At 39.9% G+C, this 24,945-nt stretch overlaps 2 protein-coding genes across 5 annotated transcripts; one reads left to right on the forward strand and one right to left on the reverse strand.

The window, feature by feature from the left end:
* Window positions 1-1,161: 1,161 nt before the first annotated feature.
* il20ra (interleukin 20 receptor, alpha) lies at window positions 1,162-6,468 on the reverse strand. Its single transcript, XM_068342864.1, has 7 exons — window positions 6,233-6,468; window positions 5,406-5,532; window positions 4,835-5,040; window positions 4,190-4,365; window positions 3,949-4,093; window positions 3,519-3,655; window positions 1,162-3,140 (listed from the first exon to the last, which is right to left on the reverse strand). Exons 1-7 carry the CDS (start codon window positions 6,279-6,281, stop codon window positions 2,058-2,060), a joined length of 1,923 nt encoding a protein of 640 aa, XP_068198965.1. The 5' UTR covers window positions 6,282-6,468; the 3' UTR covers window positions 1,162-2,057.
* Window positions 6,469-7,671: 1,203 nt separating this feature from the next.
* On the forward strand, window positions 7,672-22,622 carry med23 (mediator complex subunit 23). Of its 4 annotated transcripts, none has more exons than XM_068342780.1 (31): window positions 7,672-7,824; window positions 8,350-8,381; window positions 9,124-9,211; window positions 9,301-9,425; window positions 9,649-9,760; window positions 10,198-10,296; window positions 10,394-10,495; window positions 10,647-10,716; window positions 11,017-11,129; window positions 11,212-11,307; window positions 12,116-12,133; window positions 15,586-15,792; window positions 16,047-16,190; window positions 16,299-16,444; window positions 16,559-16,804; window positions 16,894-17,036; window positions 17,475-17,649; window positions 17,762-17,925; window positions 18,018-18,142; window positions 18,251-18,456; window positions 18,820-19,000; window positions 19,085-19,255; window positions 19,372-19,588; window positions 19,689-19,798; window positions 19,895-20,021; window positions 20,288-20,453; window positions 20,556-20,628; window positions 20,728-20,942; window positions 21,066-21,186; window positions 21,298-21,429; window positions 22,053-22,622. In XM_068342780.1, exons 1-31 carry the CDS (start codon window positions 7,774-7,776, stop codon window positions 22,263-22,265), a joined length of 4,188 nt encoding a protein of 1,395 aa, XP_068198881.1. In that variant the 5' UTR covers window positions 7,672-7,773; the 3' UTR covers window positions 22,266-22,622. The 4 variants fall into 4 exon arrangements, with proteins under 4 accessions (XP_068198881.1, XP_068198883.1, XP_068198882.1 ...); XM_068342782.1 differs by having other exon boundaries at window positions 18,820-18,952; XM_068342781.1 differs by lacking the exon at window positions 12,116-12,133.
* Window positions 22,623-24,945: the final 2,323 nt, after the last annotated feature.

Raw genomic sequence — 24,945 nt, forward strand, 5'->3', positions numbered from 1 at the left:
GATGAGAGACCCTGGCGATGCCTGAGAGCGAAAGCGCGCCATCTAGAGGCATCTTGAATACTTTTTAAAATATCCATGTTTAGAACGTCATTAAGTGATAAAAAAAAATAAAAAGATAAAATACTTTTCTTGTTTTTCGATTGAAAATTGCGAAAATAATTTTAATTTGCAAGTAGCAGCATACTGATCGTCTAATGCTATTTCTACCACTGAGCCACCGCCGACCCTAAAAATAAATAAATAAATAAATAAAGTTTAAAAAAATAATTAAAAATGAATATTATAAGTACGTAGATTTGAATTTAAATTTAGTAAAACATTTTACATGTAATTTGCTTGGATTGATTAACACAGCGGAATATTATACTTTTCTTTTACTGCTCTTGATAAAAAAGTTAAGGGTACACACACACATATATATATATATATATATATATATATATATATATATATATATATATATATATATATATATATATATATATACACAGCTCTATAGCAAAGCTAGATATTTATGAATACAGACGCTGCCTTTAGCTTCACCAGAGTAAAATAAGGAAAATAATTAAAGAAAATGAAAAACAGTCACCGGGGGTATTTTCTGAAAAACATTAAATCACTTCAATACTTGTGATATTGCAAGTTTGTAAAATTTGTAGTATTTTAACTGAGTTATATTTTTTTGTAGAGGGCCTTTGATAACGTTTACATCCAGCATCAGTGGAATCATAATGTTTCAAAACTGAGTAATTTGACTTGAGGTCACGATGTCAAAGTGGTGGTGAACTGGGAAACGGTATGTAGTCGTGGGAGTGACGTAAAAAATGTGTTATTGGAGATGTGAAAATTCCCAGGTGGTGCCAAAAAAAAAAATAAAGGAGTCAAAGGTGTTAAAGTATGCCTATAGATCAGGGATGATCTTGTTAGTTATTTGACCACCAGATGTCTCTACCTAATCTCGTTTCGCATTTTAAAGACATGAGCTCCAAGTGGGGAGCTTTGCTGGGTCGTAAATACATTTTTAAGTGCGTGTTTTGTTTTGTTTTGTTTTTCTTTGGTTTGAAACAGAGCCCCCTATATGAAAGATGGTGAAACTATGGCAAAGGAGTAGCTGATCTTTACCGTTAAATTAAGACAAGATACAGTAGTTCATAACTTCACTTTATTATTATTTATTTTCAATACATTATAATCTTTACAACAAATCACTGACTTTTTCCATAGTTTAAGACATCAACATTATAGATAGGCTGAATTGTAAAAATTCATTAATCTGAAATCAAAGATATTTGTAGAGTTGGACAACTCATACATACTACAGGACAGGAATATATTTTATAGTAAATCACCAGCAAAAGTTCACAAATTGCTGGTGATAGTTTTGTGCATAGAGTGTCTCATTAAATATTACTCATTTAACATACTGCATCTCCTGAGTAAAAACAAAAGTGCAAATGGAAATATACAGTGTCCTTTAACATGTCTAAATATCATCTTAGGTTAAATTATCGAAGAAACTGAGTCAAACTTAAAGATGAGGTGGATCCGTATCTCCTTCATATAATTTTTAAAAATGGTAGATTATTATCAGATATAGTATAATTAATTACATTATGATTCAGCCCAATTTACCAACATGCAGTGTCACAATGAGCACCTCCCAAAGCAGCTGAGAATTTACCTGGCACTGAGAAAGTAAATACAAAACTACCAACATCTACTGCAGACAATGGTACAAAGTAGTTTGTAGGATGAGAGGCTGATCTATCAGCCAGTCTAGAAAATATTATCTATAAATTATATGATGTAGTTGGATTGATTTTTGCAAATCCTTAATAATAAGATATGGTAATATCAACAATGATAATAATGCAAAATTCACAGTTACGAAAGTATTGCCACAAAACGATGTGCCCTTCAGTATAAATATCACTGAATCAAATTGATTTCATATTTTCAGGATTTTACTGGAATCATGATATTAATTTTAAGTGCATTTTATTAAGTGCAGAATAAGAAAGTTTTTTTTAGTACATGAATGATTTGATGTATAACATCTACTGGTCCATTGAGACAACCAAGTCCCATTTGGCCAAAACATCATCCGCCTCCTCACCTCTCATCACCATTGCCTCTGCCTCTTCCTCAGATGCTTGTCTGACAAATACATTTTCCAATGTCAAATTGCCCATCTTGGCATTCACCTCCTCCTCCTCCTCTTCTTTGTGTGCTCCCATCCTGGCCCCACTCCCTCTCTTTCCCAGCATCGACCTATCCCCATTGATGAAGTGCAGCATCGTTTCTGGTAATATCAATTTGGTCATGGGATCCCAATCAAATAAAAGAGGCTTTTCCTCTTCCTCCCCATCTCTCTCACTCTCATTTGCTGTGGGTAGGCTCAAAATGCCGTAGTCTTCTGGTAAGAAATCTGACTGGCTAGCATAGGGGGTCAATATGTCATTGTCCTGAGACGTGTAAGTAGAAAGAAGGGGCATTCCCTCTTTCTTGTTTCTTTCAAGCACACCTCGATCTGCTACCAATCTCACTTGTCTGTCCTCCTCTCCCCTCATTTCCTGTCTGCACTCTGCTTGTGGATTTAGAGGGACATGGAAGACACATATCTCTGAAAATGTGTTTATGAATAAACCTGGACACTCTGTGCCCATCTTGTTTCTCACATCTACTTTGGACATATCCTGAAAACGTGCCTGTGAACAGGCATGAGCTTGTGCTGTTTGCATTTGTAAGGACTTCTGAGGTGCATAAATTCCAGCAAAGTGGCCACCTTCAACTTTCTGCTCTTTCATCTTTAAACTGTTTCCTGATAAATATTTTAGATGGGTCCAGTTATGCTTTTCTTTGGGCTTGTTCTCTTTTGCTTCCTCTTCTCTTCTGGCACCTACAGCAAAAAACCCATATTCAATGGGTCCATCTTCCCTGAGGGCCTCTGGCTGTGGGGGTAAACCAGGTCTCTGTGGGATACTTCCTGGTAGACGATCTCCAAAACATGGGTGCTGTTTGGAAAATGCGGGGTCCGATATGTCTTTTTCCATGTCCGCTGGCTTGATGACGCTGATTACGATAAGGTTGGGTTGCTCGGGGGGGAAAGTCAGAGGAGATTGAATAAAAGAAGGTGGGTTCTGGAAATTGAAGAAGTTTGCCATTAAACGATTGACCTTTAGCATTTCATTTGATTTTGACATGAGAGGCAACACAATATTCGATGTATTATATCAGTTTGTCATTACAAATTATTGAGTTAAAATTCTATTACAAAAATGGCATTCCTAAAATGTACAGTATTTTCTGCAGTATAAGGCGCACCTAAAACCCTTTAATTTTCTCAAAAGCAAAAGTGCACCTTATAATCCAGTGCGCCTTTTATGTGAAAAAGGTTTAAAATAGGCCCTTCATTGAAGGTGAATGGCCTATTAGTCCAGTGCACCTTATAGTGCGGAAAATACTGTACTGCAATGCCTGTATGTTGTTAAGGCAAATCCAAATTGTGTTTGTATTACCAGTATAAATGGGCTCTTCTCTCCTTTTCCCGTCAGGTATTGACACAGGAGGTAAAAAATCAACACCAGGATACATATGAACACAGATGAAACTGCCATACCCACGACAACCCGCTGCTGTTGGCCAGTGGCAGGGTCTGGAAGAGGGAGTCAGGAACAAGTCAGAAAAATATATGGGTACATGGATGGGTGTAACAGTATATAAAGGCAGAGATGGGTGAATAAGAAATATGATGTGATCACAAGACCATGTCAGACCTCACTGTATGAAACCTAAAAGATACTGTTAGATTGGACATGAAGCTTTTTTTAATTGACACACAGTAGAATACTATCATGGACAAATTTTTCTCATTTCTGCATCAGGTTTAGCCACATTCCTGTCACATAGCAAGGAGAACATTTACTGTCATCTGTGATATGTTTGTACCTGCAGGTGTGGTTATGCACTCCCATTCTGATGACTGACACTGGATGGGTAGAGAAAGAAACTTTGCCTTGGCAGAGAAGCAGTATTCTGTGTTATACTCCAGCAGACGATATTTATACTGACGTGACATCACTGTAAAATGGTTCTAAAAGACATACAGCCACACAATTCTGTCAGCATTATGGGATGTATGTACAGTATTTGATTTAACAAATCACTGATATTCATATATTACGCTCACCATCTTGCCACGACCTTTATTGTGAACTGAAAGGTTGTACATCATTTGGGGGTATAGTGTTGCCATGGAAACCACTGGAGCGTAGGGGTTAGATTGATATCTCATTGGTCCTGTCAAAGTGATGGTGGCACTGTTGTCCTCCATCTCCACAAAAACCAGTGGAGGCCCAAAATTAGCTGTAGAGACAGACAAAATGTGTTAAAAGAAAAATCCACTTTAGTGGCTATTAATAATCCTTTATTTAATCAGAATTGGGACAGCTGTTTAAAAAAGTTATCTAAGCTAAAGTAATAAATACCTAAATTAATAATTAAATCTTGACCTATTCTTCTGTTTCAACATAAATGAAATATGTGGAACAGATTTTGTAATGATAAATCTGTCTCAATATCAGTAATTCCAGATGATACACATGGTATTGGAGATAAATAACTAGTCTCTATTATACCCACAAAAGTGACCTTGTTTTATAGGATCTAGACCCAGATCAACCACTGGCCAGTAGTGGAGCAAATTTCTACTATAAAAACAATTAACAAAATTATTGGTCAGCCTGAAGTATGTTTTTAACCTTGAATGTATTCTGTGTCTTTCTGAATTCACATCTCAGCTTCCATGTTAAGACATAATGTCACTTTCACTTACTGTCCACTTTTGGATCAAATCTCGTTGTCACGGTCCATTTGGAAAATGTTCTTCTGCTCACTGCACAAACCCTGGCAAAGTATCCTTCGTCTAGATCCCACGTCTCAGAGCTCAGATCGCACCAGCGCCACGATATGTCTGTGCACTGCTGCACTGCCCTCCAGGGTCCCCGTCTTCCTCTGCTGTCCACGTCACTCCTCCCATAACTGTGAATCAACCCAACAGAATCCAACACAGATCAGATGATGGCTGCCCTGAATCCCTGCATAGGTTCAAACCATATATATAGACAAACTCAAGTCATAAACAGACTCTTTGTTCAGCTTCCTGGTTCTCCTCGTGTAATAAACTTCATTTCAACGAAGCTTTTGGTTAGATGTAGTTTATTTTTGTTTAATTCCTGCCCTATAACTTCATATGTTCACTTTCTCTTTTTTTTTGTCAGAAAATTCCTTCACGATTTGGCCTAAACCAACAAATTTGAATGAAATTACTTTTGCATTAATCTGGTTAAATGCAAAACAGATACAGTGTGACTAAGGTAGCACAATAATTTTTAGTCTATACTTACATGGCATACTGCACCGTAAAATGGGTATCACTAGGTGTGCCACTTCCTGGAATCCAGTGCAGTGTGTTCCTCAGATTTACAGATGAGAAGGTGGCATTGATGGGCATTGAGGGAGGTGGGGAGGAGGCTGAGCAGAAAGATGAAAGAACAAGATCAAGAAAGATAAAATGCAAATATTTACTTATTCCTTCCAGTTTGTTGTAATAGTTTCCCATGGTGGTTTACTGGTTTACTTCCTCTTGTGTTAGTACAAAGGTACCGTATAATACCTGCATGGTGTTGTAAACACTGTGTATTGCTCACAAACCCAACAATATAATGAGTTTCAGTTTCTTGCTTTTGTGGGGTTTCTTTTTCTTCTTTTATTTGTTTGTTTATTTTGCATGATGACAGCTTCATCTGGGAAAGACACTTGCCGGTTATAAGCATTTGAACCAATGATCCAATGCAACACATTATTTACTATGGATTCATTTTTATCATCCACATCATATGGGGCAAAATCATACGGAAAACGCATGCAGGATTACATTTCTATTGAAGTTTAAATAATAGCCATGGAAGAAATCTAACTTTCTTTATTAAGCATATCAAGCATGCAATATGTGGAATATGATACCCTTGCTCAAATTGATAAGCACAATACAGCTGGACAAACACCAGAGGTGTGTGGTTTCATGTAGTTGTAATCGGTGGCCTGGAAAATATAAGAAACTTGGATTTCACGTATAATATAACGTTGGCGACTACTCTTTCGGACAGAAACAAAACTGTGATCAAAAATCATTGAAGAAATAAGAACACAAAGACTCTAAGTAAGTTCGTACCTGTGCAGGGCAGAATCCACGGGTTCAGAAGCAGCAAAACGATCCACATGATCTTATTTAGGGGTCATAATTTTACATTTTCAATACTCCAGCAGGTGTATTTCCGTCCACGGACGTCTGCGCCACAGTTTCAGTTTTGGATCGTCAGTGTTGTCCGCCGAGGTCGTGAAAGCCAGAAAAATAAAAACACGTGTGCAAACAGAAAGCACAAAACAGCGCAGATTGAATGGGGATTGTTTGGTTGCAATTGAGTAAAAAAAATCTCCCTTGACAAGTTTCCGCGTTCAGGGAAAGAATGTGATCTCACTGGTTCGTGGACGTTACACCTATAAGGACGTGGTAGACTCTGAACTACAGTAGACTGGAGAAAATCAATGGAGCCATTAAAACAGCCCTTATCAAATAGAATGCACATTGAACGCGGTATTGCACACTTTATTTAAAAATCGTGTTGCCTTAAATTTAGTCAGTGAACAACTGTGCATGATAATGAAAATTTATTTTGTAGTATTACAGTACATTGATGTCTTTCAAATCAGCTCATTGCATTGCTTGCACAAACGTAAATTGGTTTTTCTTCATAAAATTGTGTATATTATTTCTACATACAATAACAGCAGCTATTATTATTATTATTATTATTATTATTATTATTATTATTATTATTATTACTATTATTAAAGATATTGTTTTTGTCTTTTGCGAATACTTTTTTATACTAACGACTTTCAAACTCTCGACTAAGCAAAAGCTATATTATTATTTCTTTAAGTAATGCTATTTTCAATACTAATGTACAGGTGTACAGTTTCATAAATTGGACATTAGAGTATAGGTAAATCATTTTATCGTTTATGTGCAGTGGCCTACATTGATCCGCTTTGTTTTTACACTCATAATATTCAAAATTTATAGTTAAAATCTTTTAAAAGACGTTCGGATTTTTCATTTTTCTGATATTTTGGATGTAAAGAAAATCAGGGATTTACGACAAATTCCGCCAAACCTCTCTGTGGTAAACTAGATTCCTGTAAGACAGTGAACTCAGTACTTTACCACACCTTAATTGAAATATTTTACAGGCAATTACATAATACATTACTAGTTAGATCAGTACTGTAAATCGTTTTCATTATGGTTTGCTATCGCGACATCAAGTGGATGATAAATGCCAGTGCTGTCACTGGGTCCAATTCACACATTTTATGAACAAGGCTAGATCTCCTCTAAATATTTTTTAAAAAAAAGAAATATCGACTAAATTTGGCTGGTGAGTATTTGAGAATCAAAAAAATCATATATCATTTATTAGTTCATATTGTAATTGCAAAAGAATGTCGGGCTAGCGTGTAGTCATTTTTGAAGCGGAACTATGTGTCCCTGTTGTTTCTCCGGATTATTTTTTGGGTCGTGCTAATACAACCGCTTAATTTCCGGCGAGTTTTGTTGATAGCCTTGTCTGCTCCCAAAGAAAACAGTTAGCTGCCTGACTTATGTGATGGTTTGTGTAGAAGTGTAGTGTACAAGTTTTTGATGAAAACATGGCGCTCTCAATGGAAACGCAGCTCCAGAGCATCTTTGAGGATGTCGTGGTAATAATTATCATCAGGATATTTTGATTTTGAAGATAACATTAGCATTTCACCAAACGCTAGCCTTTAACGTTTACCGCCTGCTTACCAACGTGCCCTGTATTTGCAAAACAATAATTTCATGCACCAGTCATTACTGGTATCGAAATATTATGTATTATCACCATAGCTTCATTTCCACAGTTTACCAGACAACAATGTTATATCAAATTTTAATATGGTTTCCACAGACGATGCTAACGAAATGTGTAGGCGTTTTATAATTCAGTGTTTTTTTTAAAATTGTTTATATTTTAAACTTTGATTTTTACCGTGTTTTCAGAACTGTTTTCCCCCAGTTACATTTCACAAGCACTGAAAATTTGTGCATTTAGTCAGCTGATACAGTATGTCCTGAGGTACTTTAATTCCTTATAACGTCACGTGTTGATCTGTAGTGATAATTGCTGAAATATAAAATACTGTGATTAAGGAAGGAAAAGATATTACAATTTTGTTTTCTTAATTTTGCTTTCTATTTCTCAGAAAACTGAGCTGATAGAAGAGGCCTTTGCTGGGTAAGATACTCTAAACACACATTCACAGCTCAGGCTGTTTTAGCATACTTACTTGTAAACTTTATTTTAGCAATGGAGAGTGTGGAAAAGGGGTGAAGAAGCGTGTACAGGCAGGATGGACTGTGTGGAGAAAAGTGTCAGGTGTGATTTGTGTTAGAAGAGTTTCAGCTAAAATGAAAGGAAAGGTGTACAAAACTGTGGTGAGACCAGCGATGTTGTTTGGTCAAGAGACAGTGTCACTGAGGAAAAGACAGGAGACAGAGCTGGAGGTAGCAGAGATGAAGATGCTGAGGTTCTCTCTGAGAGTAACCAGGAAGGATAGGATCAGGAATGAGTACATCAGAGGGACAGCACATGTTAGAGGTTTTGGAGATAAAGTCAGAGAGGCCAGACTGAGATGGTTTGGACATGTCCAGAGGAGAGACAGTGAATATATTGGTAGAAGGATGCTGAGTTTTGAACTGCCAGGCAGGAGGCCTAGAGGAAGACCAAAGAGGAGGTTTATGGATGTAGTGAGAGAGGACATGAAGGTAGTTGGTGTGAGAGAAGAGGATGAGAAGACAGGGTTAGATGGAGGCAACTGATTCGCTGTGGCGACCTCTGAAGGGAAAAGCTGAAAGGAGAAGAAGAAGACTTGTAAACTTCATGACAATGGCATGTTAAAATGTAAGCTATAATGTGATTTGTACGGTACAGTGTAAAATGGAACGCTTCAGGCTAAATCATTTTGTTGTGTGTTTAGGATGTTTATGGACACTCCAGAGGACAAACGGACTAAACTGATCAGTTGCCTTGGGGCCTTCAGGCAATACTGGGGAACACTGCCTCAGGTGTCGAACCACACATAGACACATTCTCACACCTGAGATGATGAATGATTAGCAGGATGTTTTTTAATTGCCTTTCTACCTGTCTGCAGGATTCTCATGAGCAGTGTGTGCAGTGGATAGTTCGATTTATACACAGTCAGCATAGTCCCAAAAGGATCTCTTTCCTTTATGACTGTCTAGCAATGGCTGTGGAGACCAGTCTGTTACTACCAAGGTAAGCACACCTAATCTATTGCCTCAAGTTACTCTATGGATTTAATTATTATGATAGGTCTGTAATTTTAAAAATTATTTTTGTTCTATATTTTGTATTACTTTCATTGACATGTAGCTGCAGTAAATCTGTTCATTTACTTTACTTTGTTTTGGCACTGTTGTCTATCATGCGTGCTATTCGTATTAATCATCCATCATATAAATCTCTCGTGTGTTTGCAGGATGGTTTGTGTTGCTCTGATAAGCTCAGACAGTTTGGAGTGGGAGAGGACTCAGTTGTGGGCATTGACATTCAATCTGATTCGCAAGATCATCGGAGGGGTAGACTACAAGGTCTCTGTCTCTCAGACACACACATGCAGTCACAGACAGTCACGAACAACCATTAAATTTTTTTTTAAAAAGGTTACGCTTTTAAATTAAAATATCTCTAATTGTTTTTTCTTTATGATCAATGTGTGTTTCTGAGTGTTGATAGAATACAGAACCTCGTTTTTTGTTATGGTGCTGGAGCGAGCAGCAGCTTTCATTAGTATTCGTCCCGAGGACATCAAATCCTGGCTTATTAACATGATCAGTGTTGATCTCAGTCTCCCTTTATCTAACACAAAATTTTATTTTAAATAGTATTTTTGACCCAGAACCTGCATTAGTTATCTTTAATGTTTGGCATTATGTGTTTGTTTTTACTCCATTTGTAATTTCTGAACTGTTGTTAGAGTTGGTCTTCTATCTTCCTATTTGTTTCATGTAAAGTGTGTTTGTTTCAGGGAGTCCGAGACCTTTTGAAAGCTGTGCTGGATAAAATTCAGACTATTCCCACCATTGTCAGCTCAGCTATAGTCCAACAGCTTCTGGCTGCCAGAGAGGTATAATGTTCACTTGTGAATTATTTGTCAGTTTTCCCAATTCTTATCTTTTTTGCATAAAAACTCACAGATATCACAATTTTTCACTCTATTCCAGGTGGTTGAGTATATTCTAGACAGAAATGCCTGCCTCCTGCCAGCCTATTTTGCCATCACAGAAATCCGAAAACTGTATCCGGAAGGACAGCTGTCACACTGGGTAACTGGATTTGATGTGTATGTGTGTGTTTATCAGTTCCTGTCATGTGTGTCTAACAAACTGGTCTTTTTTATCTTCTCTTGTCTTCTCTCCTGGCTATCCTCATTGTCTCTCTGTCTTTTTATTCCTTTCATTTAATTGGTGTCTGTAGATTCTTGGCAGTTTGATATCAGATTTTGTGGACAGTTTCAGACCCACAGCCAGAATTAACTCAATCTGTGGTAAGACACACACACACACAAACACACACACAAACACACACACAAACACACACACACACACACACACACACACACACACACACACACACACACACACACACACACACACACACACACACACACACACACACACACACACACACACAGAATCAAAATCATTAAATTTTCTTTATTTTATTGTTCCCAGTTCTTGTTCCTGCTTCTTTTCATGCCTTGCAGACCTTAAATGTACCCTATTATGTTGAAATCAAAGTATTGATCACATAAACTGATTTAATTTGCGAGTATGTTTGTCCATAGGACGGTGCAGTTTATTGCCAGTAGTGAATAACAGCGGTGCCATCTGTAATTCCTGGAAATTGGACCCCACGACGCTGCGTTTTCCTTTGAAAGGCATGCTTCCATTTGACAAGGTACTATTTCATTATTTTCATTTCTATTTTTATTTTGAACACACACCGCCCTACATTGTGTGTTTTTTCTTATGTTCTGAAGGACCTGTTCGAGCCACAGACCGGCTTACTGCGTTACGTGTTAGAACAGCCGTATTCAAGAGATATGGTGTGCAACATGTTAGGACTCAACAAACAGGTATGGCAATCTCTTTTCTGCATTAGGCCCTCTACCCACCCTCACTCCTTCTGTTTGTTTGATGTTTTTGTTCTCTCCTCCCCCTTATATTTTTCTACATTTCTGTCACCCCATCCTCAGCGTCCCCATCTTCCTCTGTTCACATCTGATCCTTCCTTTCTTATTGTAATCTCTCTGTTAAGTCTGTCCTTTTTCTCCTTGAACTTTTCCTCTGCCTCATCTTTTTCATCTGAGTTTCTTCTATATGTTATTCTGCTCATCTGCCATTTGTCTCTTCTTAGTTCCTTGTCTAATTACGGTATTACATTTCTTTGTCTCCTTTTCAATGTCTTTTCTTTTGATACCTCTGTCTTAACGTTTTGCCCTGGTAACACAGCTATTGTATAAAACCCCATTATGTAAAGCAAGTTAATGCTGTGAGCTTGACTCATAATGCACTGGTATTCATTTTTCTTGTTGGGTTCATGTAGTTTCAACTCAGCCCGGCTCACTGAGCACCTCAGACACGATTGACCAGCTCTTATTGTGTTCAGGCAGTTTGCTGCCAGCAGAATAATCAGCACAGGGCTGAGCTCTCACTCTGAACGAATAACCCCAAATCCAGCTTGTTTGTTTGAATCGGCTGAGTTGACGCTAACTGTGCTGAACGGACAGTGAACAACCTAGCTCCTTAGTCACCATTTTCTCTCTCTTTCTCTTCTTTCCCCACCTTTGTGTTTCTTTCTCCTCCTTTCTTTGTTTCTCTACTTCTCTCTCTTTTGTCCTCTGGTTGTGTGTTGTGTTTGTCTCTCTGCCATGCACTCTCTAGACTCTGAACATTGCCCAGGTATGTCGTTGTTCCTCCTCCTGGTCGCCTGACCTGCCAACTAACCAGCTCATTGGACGCTCAGCTTTTTATGCATAGATGTTGTAGAAATGGGAAACTGGAACAAAAAAACAAATAAAAGAAAAGAGCTTGAGGTGGAGTGATGCTACAGAGCTTGAGATGATCACAGCAGGACTTCATAGAGATGCTCTCTGGAGAAAGATGCAGATCTGTATGAATACATACTGGGTACGCAAACAAGCAGGTTAAAAAAAGTATGATGGAGCTGTGTACAGATAAACCTCAGGCCATTTGTTTAATATAGTTGTGGGCAAATAAATATTCTTGTGTGTTTCGTTGCTGAGCAGAATCACTCAACAAATGCTTTTGTTGGAGGCACAGTCTTCTATGACAGTATTGTCTGTTAATATTCAGTCTCCTTACTGTAAATCAGGCAACATTATGGACGAAGCAAATATCAGAAATAGAAATCATGGTTTAGTAGTATCTGTAAATGACCATAAGCCATTATTTTCTGTTCACTGGTGAGAGAGAGCAGTATGTTTTCTTTTCATTAATGCTTGCATTTGTACTCAGTATTTTTTAAGCTTTATATTGCGTGTTTATGTGCAGTGCATCTGATTTCTATGTAGAAGTATTTTACATGGAGGATCAGTATTGTCCTTCATTAAACTGAGTTAAATGACAGTGACATTACAGATTGTGTTCTGGACTCAAGGCATTAAAAGCTTCTCTATGATGCAGTATTTGTCATCAGACCAACAGTGTGTTCAGTCCCGGCCTTTTTAATACAGTCTGTTGCTCCAGCTAACAAGCTCACATTAAGTCCTGCTGATTTCAAACCCTGCTGTTGGCATTTCAAGCCCTGCCGCACTGCATGTGTGAATGTAGTTGGATCCTTGCCTGTTGTTAGCGCGATTGTCTCGTGTCTGACCTCTATGCTGTTTCTGTGGTACCGACCTGGGCAAAACGTCTCTATTTTGACTAAACATTAGTCATAAATCAGAAATATTCTTCACTTGACAGCAGCAAAAGCTTAACACGCCAACTGCAGCAGCGAGGCAGCCATCACTGAAGCTGCTTTCACATAAGAAGAAGTCAGGGCATCATTTTCAGCCAATTTATTTTTAGATATTACGATGAATTGATGGGTCCTAATGGTTGTGTGATTGTCATGTCTTCTGCCTCCAGGCTAAATTAACTTCAGATGTTTTCCTGCAGTCCGCTGGTGAACTTGATTCATATCCAGCTTGCAAAATCCATCCAATTACATGCTTTCAAAATTATGTTAGGCATGCCTTAAATTAGTGGCTTACAATCTGTATCTTTCTCGCTCTGATAGCTTCACTTCCTTCCTTTTTAAAAACTCATCAGGTTGGAATTAAAATTCTGGAAATGGATTTCCTGAGCTGGACTGTGGCGTCCAGTTTCAAATTGCATGAGCACTGGAAACCACAGAAACAGAAGACATGGCAAAGTGTAGGATACTTATGCTTATTTTTCTTTATATTTTTTTAGTGTTTTGTCCAGGTCACCAGAGTGATTTTGATTGGTTGTCTGACTGAAACAGTGTCTAACAGCTCTGGTGTGATGCTCATTAGTTGGTGATACAGGTTTAAAAGGAATTAATGTCTTACCGTTTACCAAGGAGAGCATGATTTCATCTGTTTGTCTGAGACAAAAAGGTCTCAAAGGATTTCAGTGAGGTTTAGAAGACGATGGTTTTTGAAAGACGTTAGATAATTGGCTTGATTCAGATGAAGGTGCAGGTCTGGTAGAGCACTCTTTTTATTTCAGTTTGAATTTTTGTTCATAGTTGTTAATTCGTGGTGCTGAGATGCAGTGAAGAAAAAATCATATTTTGATTATTTTGGTTGATATTTTAAATTGTAGCAATAAGTCAAAAACTTTCATGACAATTAAGTTAAATGTTTTTCTTTTATTTCATTAATCCACAGTAGAATTAAAAAAAATACAAAAACAACTGAGCAGGAAGTAAATTAAATCATTTGTTGTTGTCCATTGTCTTTTGTTTGGTTAATTATGGGTTTTTTTTCCCCATGTTACTGAATTAATTACTGAAATGACAACTAGGGGCAGAACTGAATAGAGACCCGTCTAGCAAAGATTATGACACCATTTCCAGTTTTAGAATCTTGTAGTTTTCAGTTAAAATTGAAATTTAAGTTCCACCCAGATATTAAAAAATAAATCCTAGTCATGTCATGACTTTAAACTTGAAGACTGCGTTGAGTGGAAGAGAATCCCGTTCTATCCTGAGGCCTTTTAGCGTTTAGCAGAGTCGGAGCTGTCAGCGGCAGACAAGATACTTCCTTGTTAAGCAGCTGATCAGTGATCAGCACTGACTTCATTCTGGCATAAAGCCTTTTACAGCGATTCCCAATTTAATGTAGAAAATACATTTGTTCTCCTGACCTGGGGGCCGGTGGCTGCCTTTGGGTTTGTGGCTCTCTGTGGATGGAAGATGAATGCCTGTGGACCCTCTCTTTTCTCATTCCTTCTCAACACTTTGCGTGTGTGTGGTTGTGTGTGCCCGTTAGCCTGCATGCAGGCATGAACCGTTGGGTTTGCTTTATTTAGTGCTGTGCTGTTCTGTGTCGTGCTGTTCTCCTGTTCCTTGTCGTTTTATGTGAGATTTTTAAATCCATGAGTAGAAACTGCAGAGATCCATTGTTCTGCTCTCACTGACTAAGCCAAATATCCCCACATAGAATTAGTCGTAAAATGAAAGTATTATTGCCTTCACCGGCAATTTGTCAGTGTCTCTTGATTCCTCCTTGTCTCGCATCTTCTTCATCCCTATGTAAGTCCTACTTACGTGTAGCTAATCAACAGTAGTCTCTTATCTTTTAGTTTCAGTCCTTCAGATGTTTGTTCTCTTTTGGATTAACCTGCTCGGTGCTAATCAGCTTTTGTATCTACCCACAAGCACCCAAGACATCTTTTCTGAGTGCTTGTCTTGTAAATCCATCATGATAAATTGCTGCAACCTTTCGTTTACCCAGACATTGTAACAGAAAATTGGACAAAAATCTCACGAGGTCCAAATTCCAACCAGGAAAATTAATCGAGCCTCATGGAGAGTAAAATTGAACACCTGTTCCTGCCTCATAAACCCACTTTAAAATCACCAGAGCATTTTTAAATGAAGGAGAAACGCCAGCGGAATGTTCACTCAGCTGAGGAATGGGATATGGTTTTAATAAGTCACTTTCCAATTACTGTTGTAGCTTCTGTTAACATGCAAATATGATGATGAAGTATTTTAATGGTTATCCTCTTATTGTCTCCCTCCCTATGTTGTTCTCCCTTTCCTTCTTTCTGTTCTCCCCTTTTCTTTCCCCATCTGTCTCTCCTTGTTCTCCCTTTCTCTGTTTAACTCCTGCCTTTTATTTTCTTTGTCCTTTAACACTCCCTTCCTCCCCTACCAGCATAAGCAGCGTTGTCCAGTGCTGGAAGAGCAGCTGGTGGATTTGGTGGTGTACGCCATGGAGCGCTCCGAGACCGAAGAACATTTTGACGCCGACATCGGAGGAACGAGCCAGTTGCTGTGGCAGCACCTGTCCTCCCAGCTCATCTTCTTTGTGTTGTTTCAGTTTGCAAGCTTCCCTCACATGGTTCTGTCGTTACATCAGAAGGTGAGGAAGAAGAATCAAATTCAGGGTCATTGGGTTTTGTTTTGTCTGATTTGGTTTTGTTCAGACTTCGTAAAATTATTAGCAATTGCTAATTTTCAAGTCAAATGCGGAAATTAAGCCATTGGAAGGCAACTTAGGCAGTGGCGTAGTGAAGAAGAGGCTGCTGGGAGAGCAGATCTCTGGTCTCTGTAGCATTTCCCAGCTGCTACAGAGACCAGAGATCTGATGTGACCTTTGCTTACTTTTGTCTTCAGCTTGCAGGCAGAGGTCTCATTAAAGGGAGAGATCACCTGATGTGGGTTTTACTGCAGTTCATATCAGGTAGCATTCAGAAGAACGCCTTAGCCGACTTCCTGCCTGTGATGAAGCTTTTTGACCTACTTTACCCAGAAAAAGAGGTACAGTCCTGCAAATAAATAATTTCTTGTCTTACTAGATGTTGACATTTCTTCTTCACTGTTTTGTAGGTTACACCATAGGATTTATGCATTATTCTTCCCTTCCAGTGTATTCCAGTTCCAGACATTAACAAGCCTCAATCAACTCACTCCTTTGCGATGACCTGCATCTGGATCCACTTGAACCGTAAAGCTCAGAACGACAACTCCAAACTGCAGATACCAATACCACACTCTCTGAAACTACACCATGAGTACTTACCTTTTCATAATACGTATTTCAATTCAGTGAATACCTTAGAGCTACGAGGCTTCTCAGAATAGAAGTACATGAAGCCTTTCGGTTCCTGTTTCGTCCCTACTGTCAGGTTTCTCCAGCAGTCACTTCGCAACAAGACTCTGGGCATGTCCGACTATAAGATTGCGCTGCTCTGCAACGCCTACAGCACCAACTCAGAGTGCTTCTCTCTGCCGATGGGCGTCTTGGTGGAGACCATCTACGGGAACGGGTCCATGAGGATCAACCTACCCGGCACCAACTGCATGGCATCAGGATCTGTGACGCCGCTGCCCATGAACCTGCTGGATTCACTCACAGTGCATGCAAAGATGAGGTAGAGAGAAGCAAAGGCTTTATAGATGAACTGATGGTGATTAAAGAGCCTCTCAATCACACTGTGTCTTTGTTCCCTATTGCCTCCAGTCTGATTCACAGCATTGCCACAAGGGTAATAAAGTTGGCCCATGCCAAATCAAGCAACGCCCTCGCCCCTGCATTGGTAGAAACCTACAGCAGACTGTTGGTCTACATGGAGATAGAGTCGCTGGGCATCAAAGGATTCATCAGTGAGTTACACAAACATTTGAACATTTTAAAAGGTCAGACTGAAAGCCCAACGTCGATTGGTGATCACAGTGTTTGATGTCAGCATACACTCTGATCATCAGGCAATGTGAGAGGAAGAAAAGCAGGAATATATTTAATTGACAACATTGTCCAAGTTATACATTTTATAGCTTTAACGTATAAAACAGTCGTTTGAGGCATGAAACACAAAACAAGTTCCAGCTACAAGTCAGCAGTTCAACAACAAATCATTGCTAATGTTTTTACACAATCTTCAGTTTCCAATAGTTACTTCTTTCATGATTATCTGGAATGTGTTTTCCAACATTTCTAGGTCTTCTGTTTATCCAACCATTGCTGATTGTCTACTGGACAGATTCAGAACACTTGCCTTTAATATTAATTCATTCATGCTGAAAAACATGCTGTCTGTTCAGGCCAGTTGCTGCCCAATGTGTTCAAGTCTCACGCCTGGGGAATCCTTCACACGTTACTGGAGATGTTTAGCTACAGGATGCACCACATCCAGCCGCACTACAGAGTCCAGCTGTTGAGTCACCTGCACAGTCTGGCTGCTGTACCACAGACCAACCAGAACCAGTTGCATCTGTGGTAACACGGACACACGGTCACACATGATCACAATCAATACGAGCTGTTTTACATGTGTGGTTTTATATGGTGCACCTCTTCAGTGACTAAAGACGACTGTTTCTTCCACCAGTGTTGAGAGCACAGCGCTGAGGTTGATCACAGCCTTGGGGAGTTCTGAAGTGCAGCCTCAGTTTACCCGCTTCCTCAGCGACCCAAAGACGGTTCTGTCAGCTGAGTCCGAGGAGCTGAACCGAGCCTTGATCCTCACCCTGGCCAGAGCCACACATGTAACCGGTAGCAACCAATTAGGATAGATTTCTTTATCTATTTCACTCTTTTTTTCTACTTTTTACAATATCTTCTTAATTTTGTGTCGTTCCATTTAGATTTTTTCACCGGTTCCGACTCCATCCATGGCACTTGGTGTAAAGACATCCTCCAAACGATCATGAACTTCACACCCCATAACTGGGCTTCACACACGCTGTCCTGCTTCCCTGCTCCTCTACAGGTGCACTGTGGTCGTCAACACTGATAAACTCATGCGCTCTTTGTTTTTATTTATTTTTTAATCTCAAATCATCTATCCTATCATAACGAGTCCCTCGTCTTTTCTCAGGCATTCTTCAAACAGAATAACGTTCCTCACGAGCCGCGGTTCAACCTGAAGAAGAACGTGGAAGAGGAGTACAGGAAGTGGAAGTCCATGGCTAACGAGAATGACATCATCACCCACTTCTCCATGCAGGGCTCTCCGCCGCTGTTCCTTTGTCTGCTGTGGAAGATGCTTCTGGAGACGGATCACATTAACCAGATCGGCTTCAGGTTGGGCGTCGGAACAGAATCCACACACACAACCACGTATTGGTTATATACCGACAGACTGAACACCAGTGAAAGGAATTAGGATTGTCTGTATTTAAAAATAATTACAAACTGTTTCTATTAAAGCAGTTGTAGTGTGTGACAAACCATGTTGTAACGATGCGTTACACCAGTGATGTCCTGATGTATGATGCAGTTTTGATTTACACTAATTGGGATTGGGGGAATTGTCAAGTCTCTGAAAAACATCTTTATCTAATTGAACTCATGGGAAAATTCAGTGCTTTTAACGTATCACGATTGAAGTGTAGCTTCATGTTTTAATCCTTTTTTTATATTTTGAACTTTACTTTTGTCCCCAAGAGTCTTGGAGCGAATCGGGGCCCGTGCTTTGGTGGCTCATGTAAGAACATTTGCTGACTTCCTGGTCTATGAGTTCTCAACCTCAGCCGGTGGACAGCAGCTCAACAAGTGCATTGAAATACTCAACGACATGGTGTGGAAATACAACATAGTCACCCTGGACAGACTCATCCTGTGTCTGGTGAGGAGAAGCTTCAATGTAGATAAAGATGTCTGTTCTGTAACTGTCTGTGTGTGGCTCATTTCTACTGTTGTCTGTGTTCAGGCGATGCGCAGCCACGAGGGCAACGAGGCTCAGGTCTGTTACTTTATAATCCAACTGCTGCTGCTGAAGCCCAATGACTTCAGGAACCGCGTGAATGAATTTGTCAAGGAGAACGCCCCAGAGCACTGGCTGCAGAGCGACTGGCACAACAAGCACATGACTTACCACAAGGTACAGAACAAATCAGCTTTCATCTGAAAATGTATCTTTTGTCAATTGCGCCGGAATATAAATCTTAGGAATGAAGAGAGGCCCTCAGGTCTGAAGAAACTCTCATTTGTCACCAGAAATACCCAGAGAAGCTTTACTTCGAGGGCCTCGCAGACGAAGTCAACCCTCCCATGCAGCTGCAGCCTCAGTACCTGCCCATCTACTTTGGCAACGTGTGCCTGCGCTTCCTTCCCGTCTTTGACATCGTCATCCATCGCTTCCTGGAGCTCCTGCCTGTCTCCAAGTCTCTGGAGACGCTCCTTGATCACCTGGGAGGCTTGTACAAGTTCCACGGTGAGAAACAAACCAAAACGTGGTGAAAGAAGGGTTGTGGTTAGGATGAAAGAAATGTGAAGGCAGTAGTTTTTGTGTGTGTGCTCTGCTGTGTGTGCAGATCGTCCAGTCACCTACCTTTACAACACACTCCACTACTATGAGCTGCATCTGAGAGACAGAAGCAATCTGAAAAGGAAACTCGTGCACGCCATCATGTCTGCACTCAAGGTATGACGAGGGAGATGAAGATCCTCTTGTATTCTCTTATTTTATGTGTTGTCATAACTTCATATATTTCTGTTGGTGACATTTACTTTCTAATAGGACAACCGTACCCCAGGGTGGTGCCTCAGTGAGACCTACATGAAGTGTGGCATGAACCCCAGAGAGGAAAATGTGTGGGTCCCTGATGACACCTACTACTGCAAGCTGATTGGACGCTTGGTGGACAATATCCTTCATAAACCCCTCCCTCGTGGGCTGATGCATCTGTTACTTTTTACCCCCATTGATCCTGATATGGGCCACAAAAAAAAATGCCAGTACTTCCTGTCTTCCTTAAGGGCTGTTCACTGCCAAGACGTATAGTTATTGAATTTACATGAATCATTAATTTAATCCAAGGTCATTTTATGGACTGAAGATTTACATTTATATTTATAGGGTCGTACTCCTCTGCTCCTCCAGCAAACTTTAGCCTTCTTAACTCTCTTTCACCGATGGCTGGGAAGTCACCCGGTCCATTCCCCAACTGTGACTGGAGGTTCAATGAGTTCCCCAACCCCGCGGCTCACGCCCTGCATGTCACCTGTGTGGAGCTGATGGCGTTGGCCGTTCCAGGAAAAGATGTCGGCAACGCTCTGCTCAACGTTGCATTGAAAAGGTATGAAAGACCAACACGGTTTCATCTTTAGTCTGTTAAAGGCTCTGACTGATCTTGGAACAAATTACTGGTGAGTGAGGCCCTGTTTTCTTTTTCTATTAGTCAACCTCTGGTTCCCCGGGAGAACATCACAGCTTGGATGAACGCCATCGGACTTGTGATTACTGCACTTCCCGTGAGATAAACAGTCACAAAAAGGATCGCAGTCATTTACCCTTTGATGAATTCACATCGGGTTCGTTCACCATGACAACCTATCTTTCTCCTCTTCCAGGAGCCCTACTGGATCGTCCTCCACGACCGCATCCTGTCTGTGATCAGTTCCCCAGCACTGACATCAGAGACGGAGTGGGCGGGTTATCCCTTTGCCTTGCTGGACTTCACAGCATGTCACCAGAGCTACAGCGAGATGAACTGCAGCTACGTGCTAGCATTAGCGCACGCTGTCTGGCATCACTCATCCATCGGACAGCTGTCTCTGATTCCCAAGTGAGAAAATCCTCCTCGGGCTCACTGTCATCACTATCTTCTCTTACTCTTGTTGTACTTCTGGTGCTCTTTCTTCAACACGTCACTTTTTGCTGTCATGCTTTCACATCTTGGTGACTGCAGGTTCCTGTCAGAGACCCTGAAGCCCGTCGTCCAAACAGAGTTTCAGCTGCTCTACGTCTATCACCTGGTGGGACCGTTCCTGCAGCGCTTCCAGCAGGAGAGGACGCGGTGCATGCTGGAGGTAGATCTGCAATGTTTATCCACCGATTATTACCTGACAAATGCAACACAAACATGCTCAGTAATGCTTATTTCTTGGTTTGTTGTGTCATAAGTACTTTGTGTATTTCAGATTGGCGTGGCCTTCTATGAGATGCTGCAAGCGGTGGACCAACACTGTCACCACCTCAGCTACATGGACCCGATCTGTGACTTCCTCTATCACATCAAATACATGTACACTGGTGACAGCGTGAAGGAGCAGGTGAGGTTATCTTTATCAAATTTAAATCCAAACTAAAGGCATTTTTTAAACTGTAGTCTTCACTACATAGATAATTCAACAAATAAACTTAAGAATATGAATTAAATAAAAGTGTAAATGAGTAAACTTGTCATTTTCACTGCAACTGAGGTGACGTGTACGGAGCTGCTGTTCCTCACGACACAGTTGTGTATTTTTAGTTTCCATTTTTAGTTTGAATCTGTCACATTCCTGTGAACCAAGACGAGTCCCCATCGCTGCCCGGACCTGACACCAGAGTTAATTATGGGAAATGAAACAGTTGCTCCGCTTGGTGCTTTAGGGTTACACAAGCATAATTAAACGGATTTTACAAGTAATTAATTTTATAGACAAAGCCCTGTTGACATCTGAGGGCAGTCTTTGCCAAAGTTGACTGTTTGTGTTTTGGCTACTGTGATTCATTTAAATGATGTTTCTTGAACCTTTGTGAAGGATGTTGACCCAGTAATTAAACTGTGCAGTAATTATTCTTCCACTTGGGGATGTTAAGAAATTGGAGCCAGAATTTAGTTTGCCTAACTTTAACTATTTCTCTACTGCAATTTTGCATCAGTGAGTTTTCTCCATCTCTTCCCCCCCAGGTGGAGAAAATCATCATGACCTTACGTCCAGCAATGAAGCTGCGGTTGCGCTTCATCACACACAGCAGCAAGATAGAGACTTCTTCGTCAGTCACCGCCTCCGCCTCCACGTCCGTGCCCTCCGCCACCCCCCTGCCCCCCACCTCCTCTATGCCATCATCTTCAGCCACCTCCTCACCCTCCTCCACACAGCACACACACGCACCTATGTAGGTGGTCAGAGTGAAAACAAGCACACAGGTTTTCTCAGACTGGGATATTTTGAGTTTTCTGATTGACTGCGAGTTTGATTTAAAAACATCTTGTATTTTTATACACAGGAACACAGAGCATCTCTCTGAGACTCAACCCTGTTTCTAAGTGCTTTAAGAGCTGCAAATGTCATCACAAATTTAAAAACCTTTAGTGTTTAAGAGACTGAGAAACATCTCAAACTGTAAAATAATCCACTTCTTTTAGAATTTTCTGCGGTCAAGAGGTCACAAAAACACTGACTTTTATAAGTACTTCCTCTTTTTTGTTTGTCTGCAGTCAGTTTTTATACGGCATATTGTTCATTAAATATGACTTTGATAATCTGGGTTCTGTCCTTTTCATTGACGATTCTTAATTCCTTTCAATCTAATCCTGGCTTCTGGGTCACACAAACTACGTGATGTCCTGACGGCTTTTCAGCTCAGTCACCTTTGCTAACTCACAGATGTACCTTTTTTTTGTCTACAGACATTAAAACGCTTTGGGTCCATTATTCTAGCTTCTCTACCACAGAGATATTTTACAACATCTGAACAGACACCACTGATGGAAAAATCACGTTTGAGCCAAGAACACCTTGTATGTTGGCGGCGAGTTACTGTACATCTGGGAATTTTGCCATTTGACAACAGGCGCTGAAACCAACAGTGAAAGATTTGATTCTAAACGCTGGGGTTTTACATCAAGTTATAATCAAGTGCTGCCTTCAGGTGTTACAGGAAATTGAAACATTGATGACTCACTTGAATTTTTCATGGGATTAGTTGGCCAATAGTTAATATTCAGAGGTATTGATTTAAAATGTGTTTTAATGTCAGGTGAGTTTGATAGGTAAAATGTAAACTCTGAATCAAGGCTTTGATTATTGTGACAAAAATGCAAATGTCAGTGATTATTTAATATCAGAATACCGATAGTTAACACACAAGGTTTTAACATGTTATTCTTCTAAAGTGCCAAATCTGTAAATATACAACTCTAACACATTCACTAACAACGGTAATATTTGCTAATAAATGTTAATGTTACGAATTACAGTAGGAGTTTTTTACTCCTATGAGTCATGAAGGTGTACCGTAGACACATTTGTCAAAATGAGAAGCTAATTTCAGTGAGTGGATTCTCACAAGAGGGCAAACTTCCTCACTTACTGGAGTAAATCCTCTCTGGTCTGAAGTCCCTGACAGCTCATAATATCTCATGTTGAAGACGTTTTCTTTTAATTCACCTCGACACACTGACTTCTGATAAAAATATGCATTGAAGAAAGACGAAAAGGTTAACGTAGGTGTCCATTCTTAATCACATTATACCTTCACTGGATCAGCTATAAGTGAATTACATGAACATTATGTAAGCTGGTACTAAAGTCCATTAGAGACCTGAGCAGCGAACAACGGCACAAATTAAAATCCCAGTCTCTCATGGCTGCAGAGGTGTGTGTTAAATATTAGCTTTCTAAACACAAAGCCTGATATCATTATTCTTCTTCATTAGTTTCATGTATACTAGGTCAACTGTGACTTAATCAAATCACAACTAATGCCATGTTATCTGAGCCACGTGTGTGCGTGTGTGTGTGTGTGTGTGTGTGTGTGTGTGTGTGTGTTCATGAGTCATCATGATCTCTGTATAAGTCCCGGCTGAGATGTAGGTCATGCTGTGCTGTTGGGCCTGTGGCTCACCCATTAAACTCTGTCCTAAATGTAATGCGACAACATGTTAGCCCGTGAGGTGTAGATTGGAGTTTCATATCACCGTGTGGTCGAGTAAAGCTGTCATCACATATGTGTGTTTGCGTCTCGTTGTGTGGGAAGCCCGGGTCTATATAAGCGTGACTATATAAGGCTTATGAGCTGCAGATGGATTGGTGTAAAGATTAAACGTGTCATTGGAGGAGTCACAACGACTCTCAGTCCATTCTGATAATAATCTCATATCCATTGTGAAGGTTTAATTCCCACAATTAATAATTTCACTTCTTTGTTACATCCTGCAAAGCTGTGATGTATTGTAATTATCAGTGTTTGCGTGTTCGTCCGTCCGTCCGTCCACCAAATATCTTCACAATCGTTGCAGATAGAAAGATGAAAGAAAAAGCACATTACTCGGGCAGCAAAGAGGATGAAAATGAGATGATGACCTTGACCATGAGAAAACTAGGTCAAGGTCAAATTTCTACTTTTGCACATTTTTTTGCACATCTCTGAAACCTGATGAAATATAATCACAAAACAAAAAGCAACATTTTCAGGAAGCCAGAGGCATTGTGGGATATTGCAGTCTCTGACTGCCTTGTATTTAATTTAGAAACAACAAAAGAGATTACAGTGTTGACACTGATTTATTCGGGACACCAAGGAATAATGTCAAATGTAAAATATAGCCATAAACCACCTGTCTTTTTCTTATCTGAAGCATTGAATGATGGTTAATTCTCTTCCTTTCCATTATAAAATGTTAGTCTACTCAGAATATGTACTCAACCCCCTAAACCTCAAACTGACTCAGATAATAAAGGTCCATTGTTGCTCTTAAGTCATTTATTCACACCTTTGTCTCACCTGAATCACTGCTAATAGGAATAGTAACAGTCTTAGCTGACATAGGGAGTTACAGTACCCTAATATTACATAAC

The sequence above is a fragment of the Antennarius striatus genome, chromosome 19 (genome assembly GCF_040054535.1).
Source record: "Antennarius striatus isolate MH-2024 chromosome 19, ASM4005453v1, whole genome shotgun sequence".
Lineage (NCBI taxonomy): Eukaryota > Metazoa > Chordata > Actinopteri > Lophiiformes > Antennariidae > Antennarius > Antennarius striatus.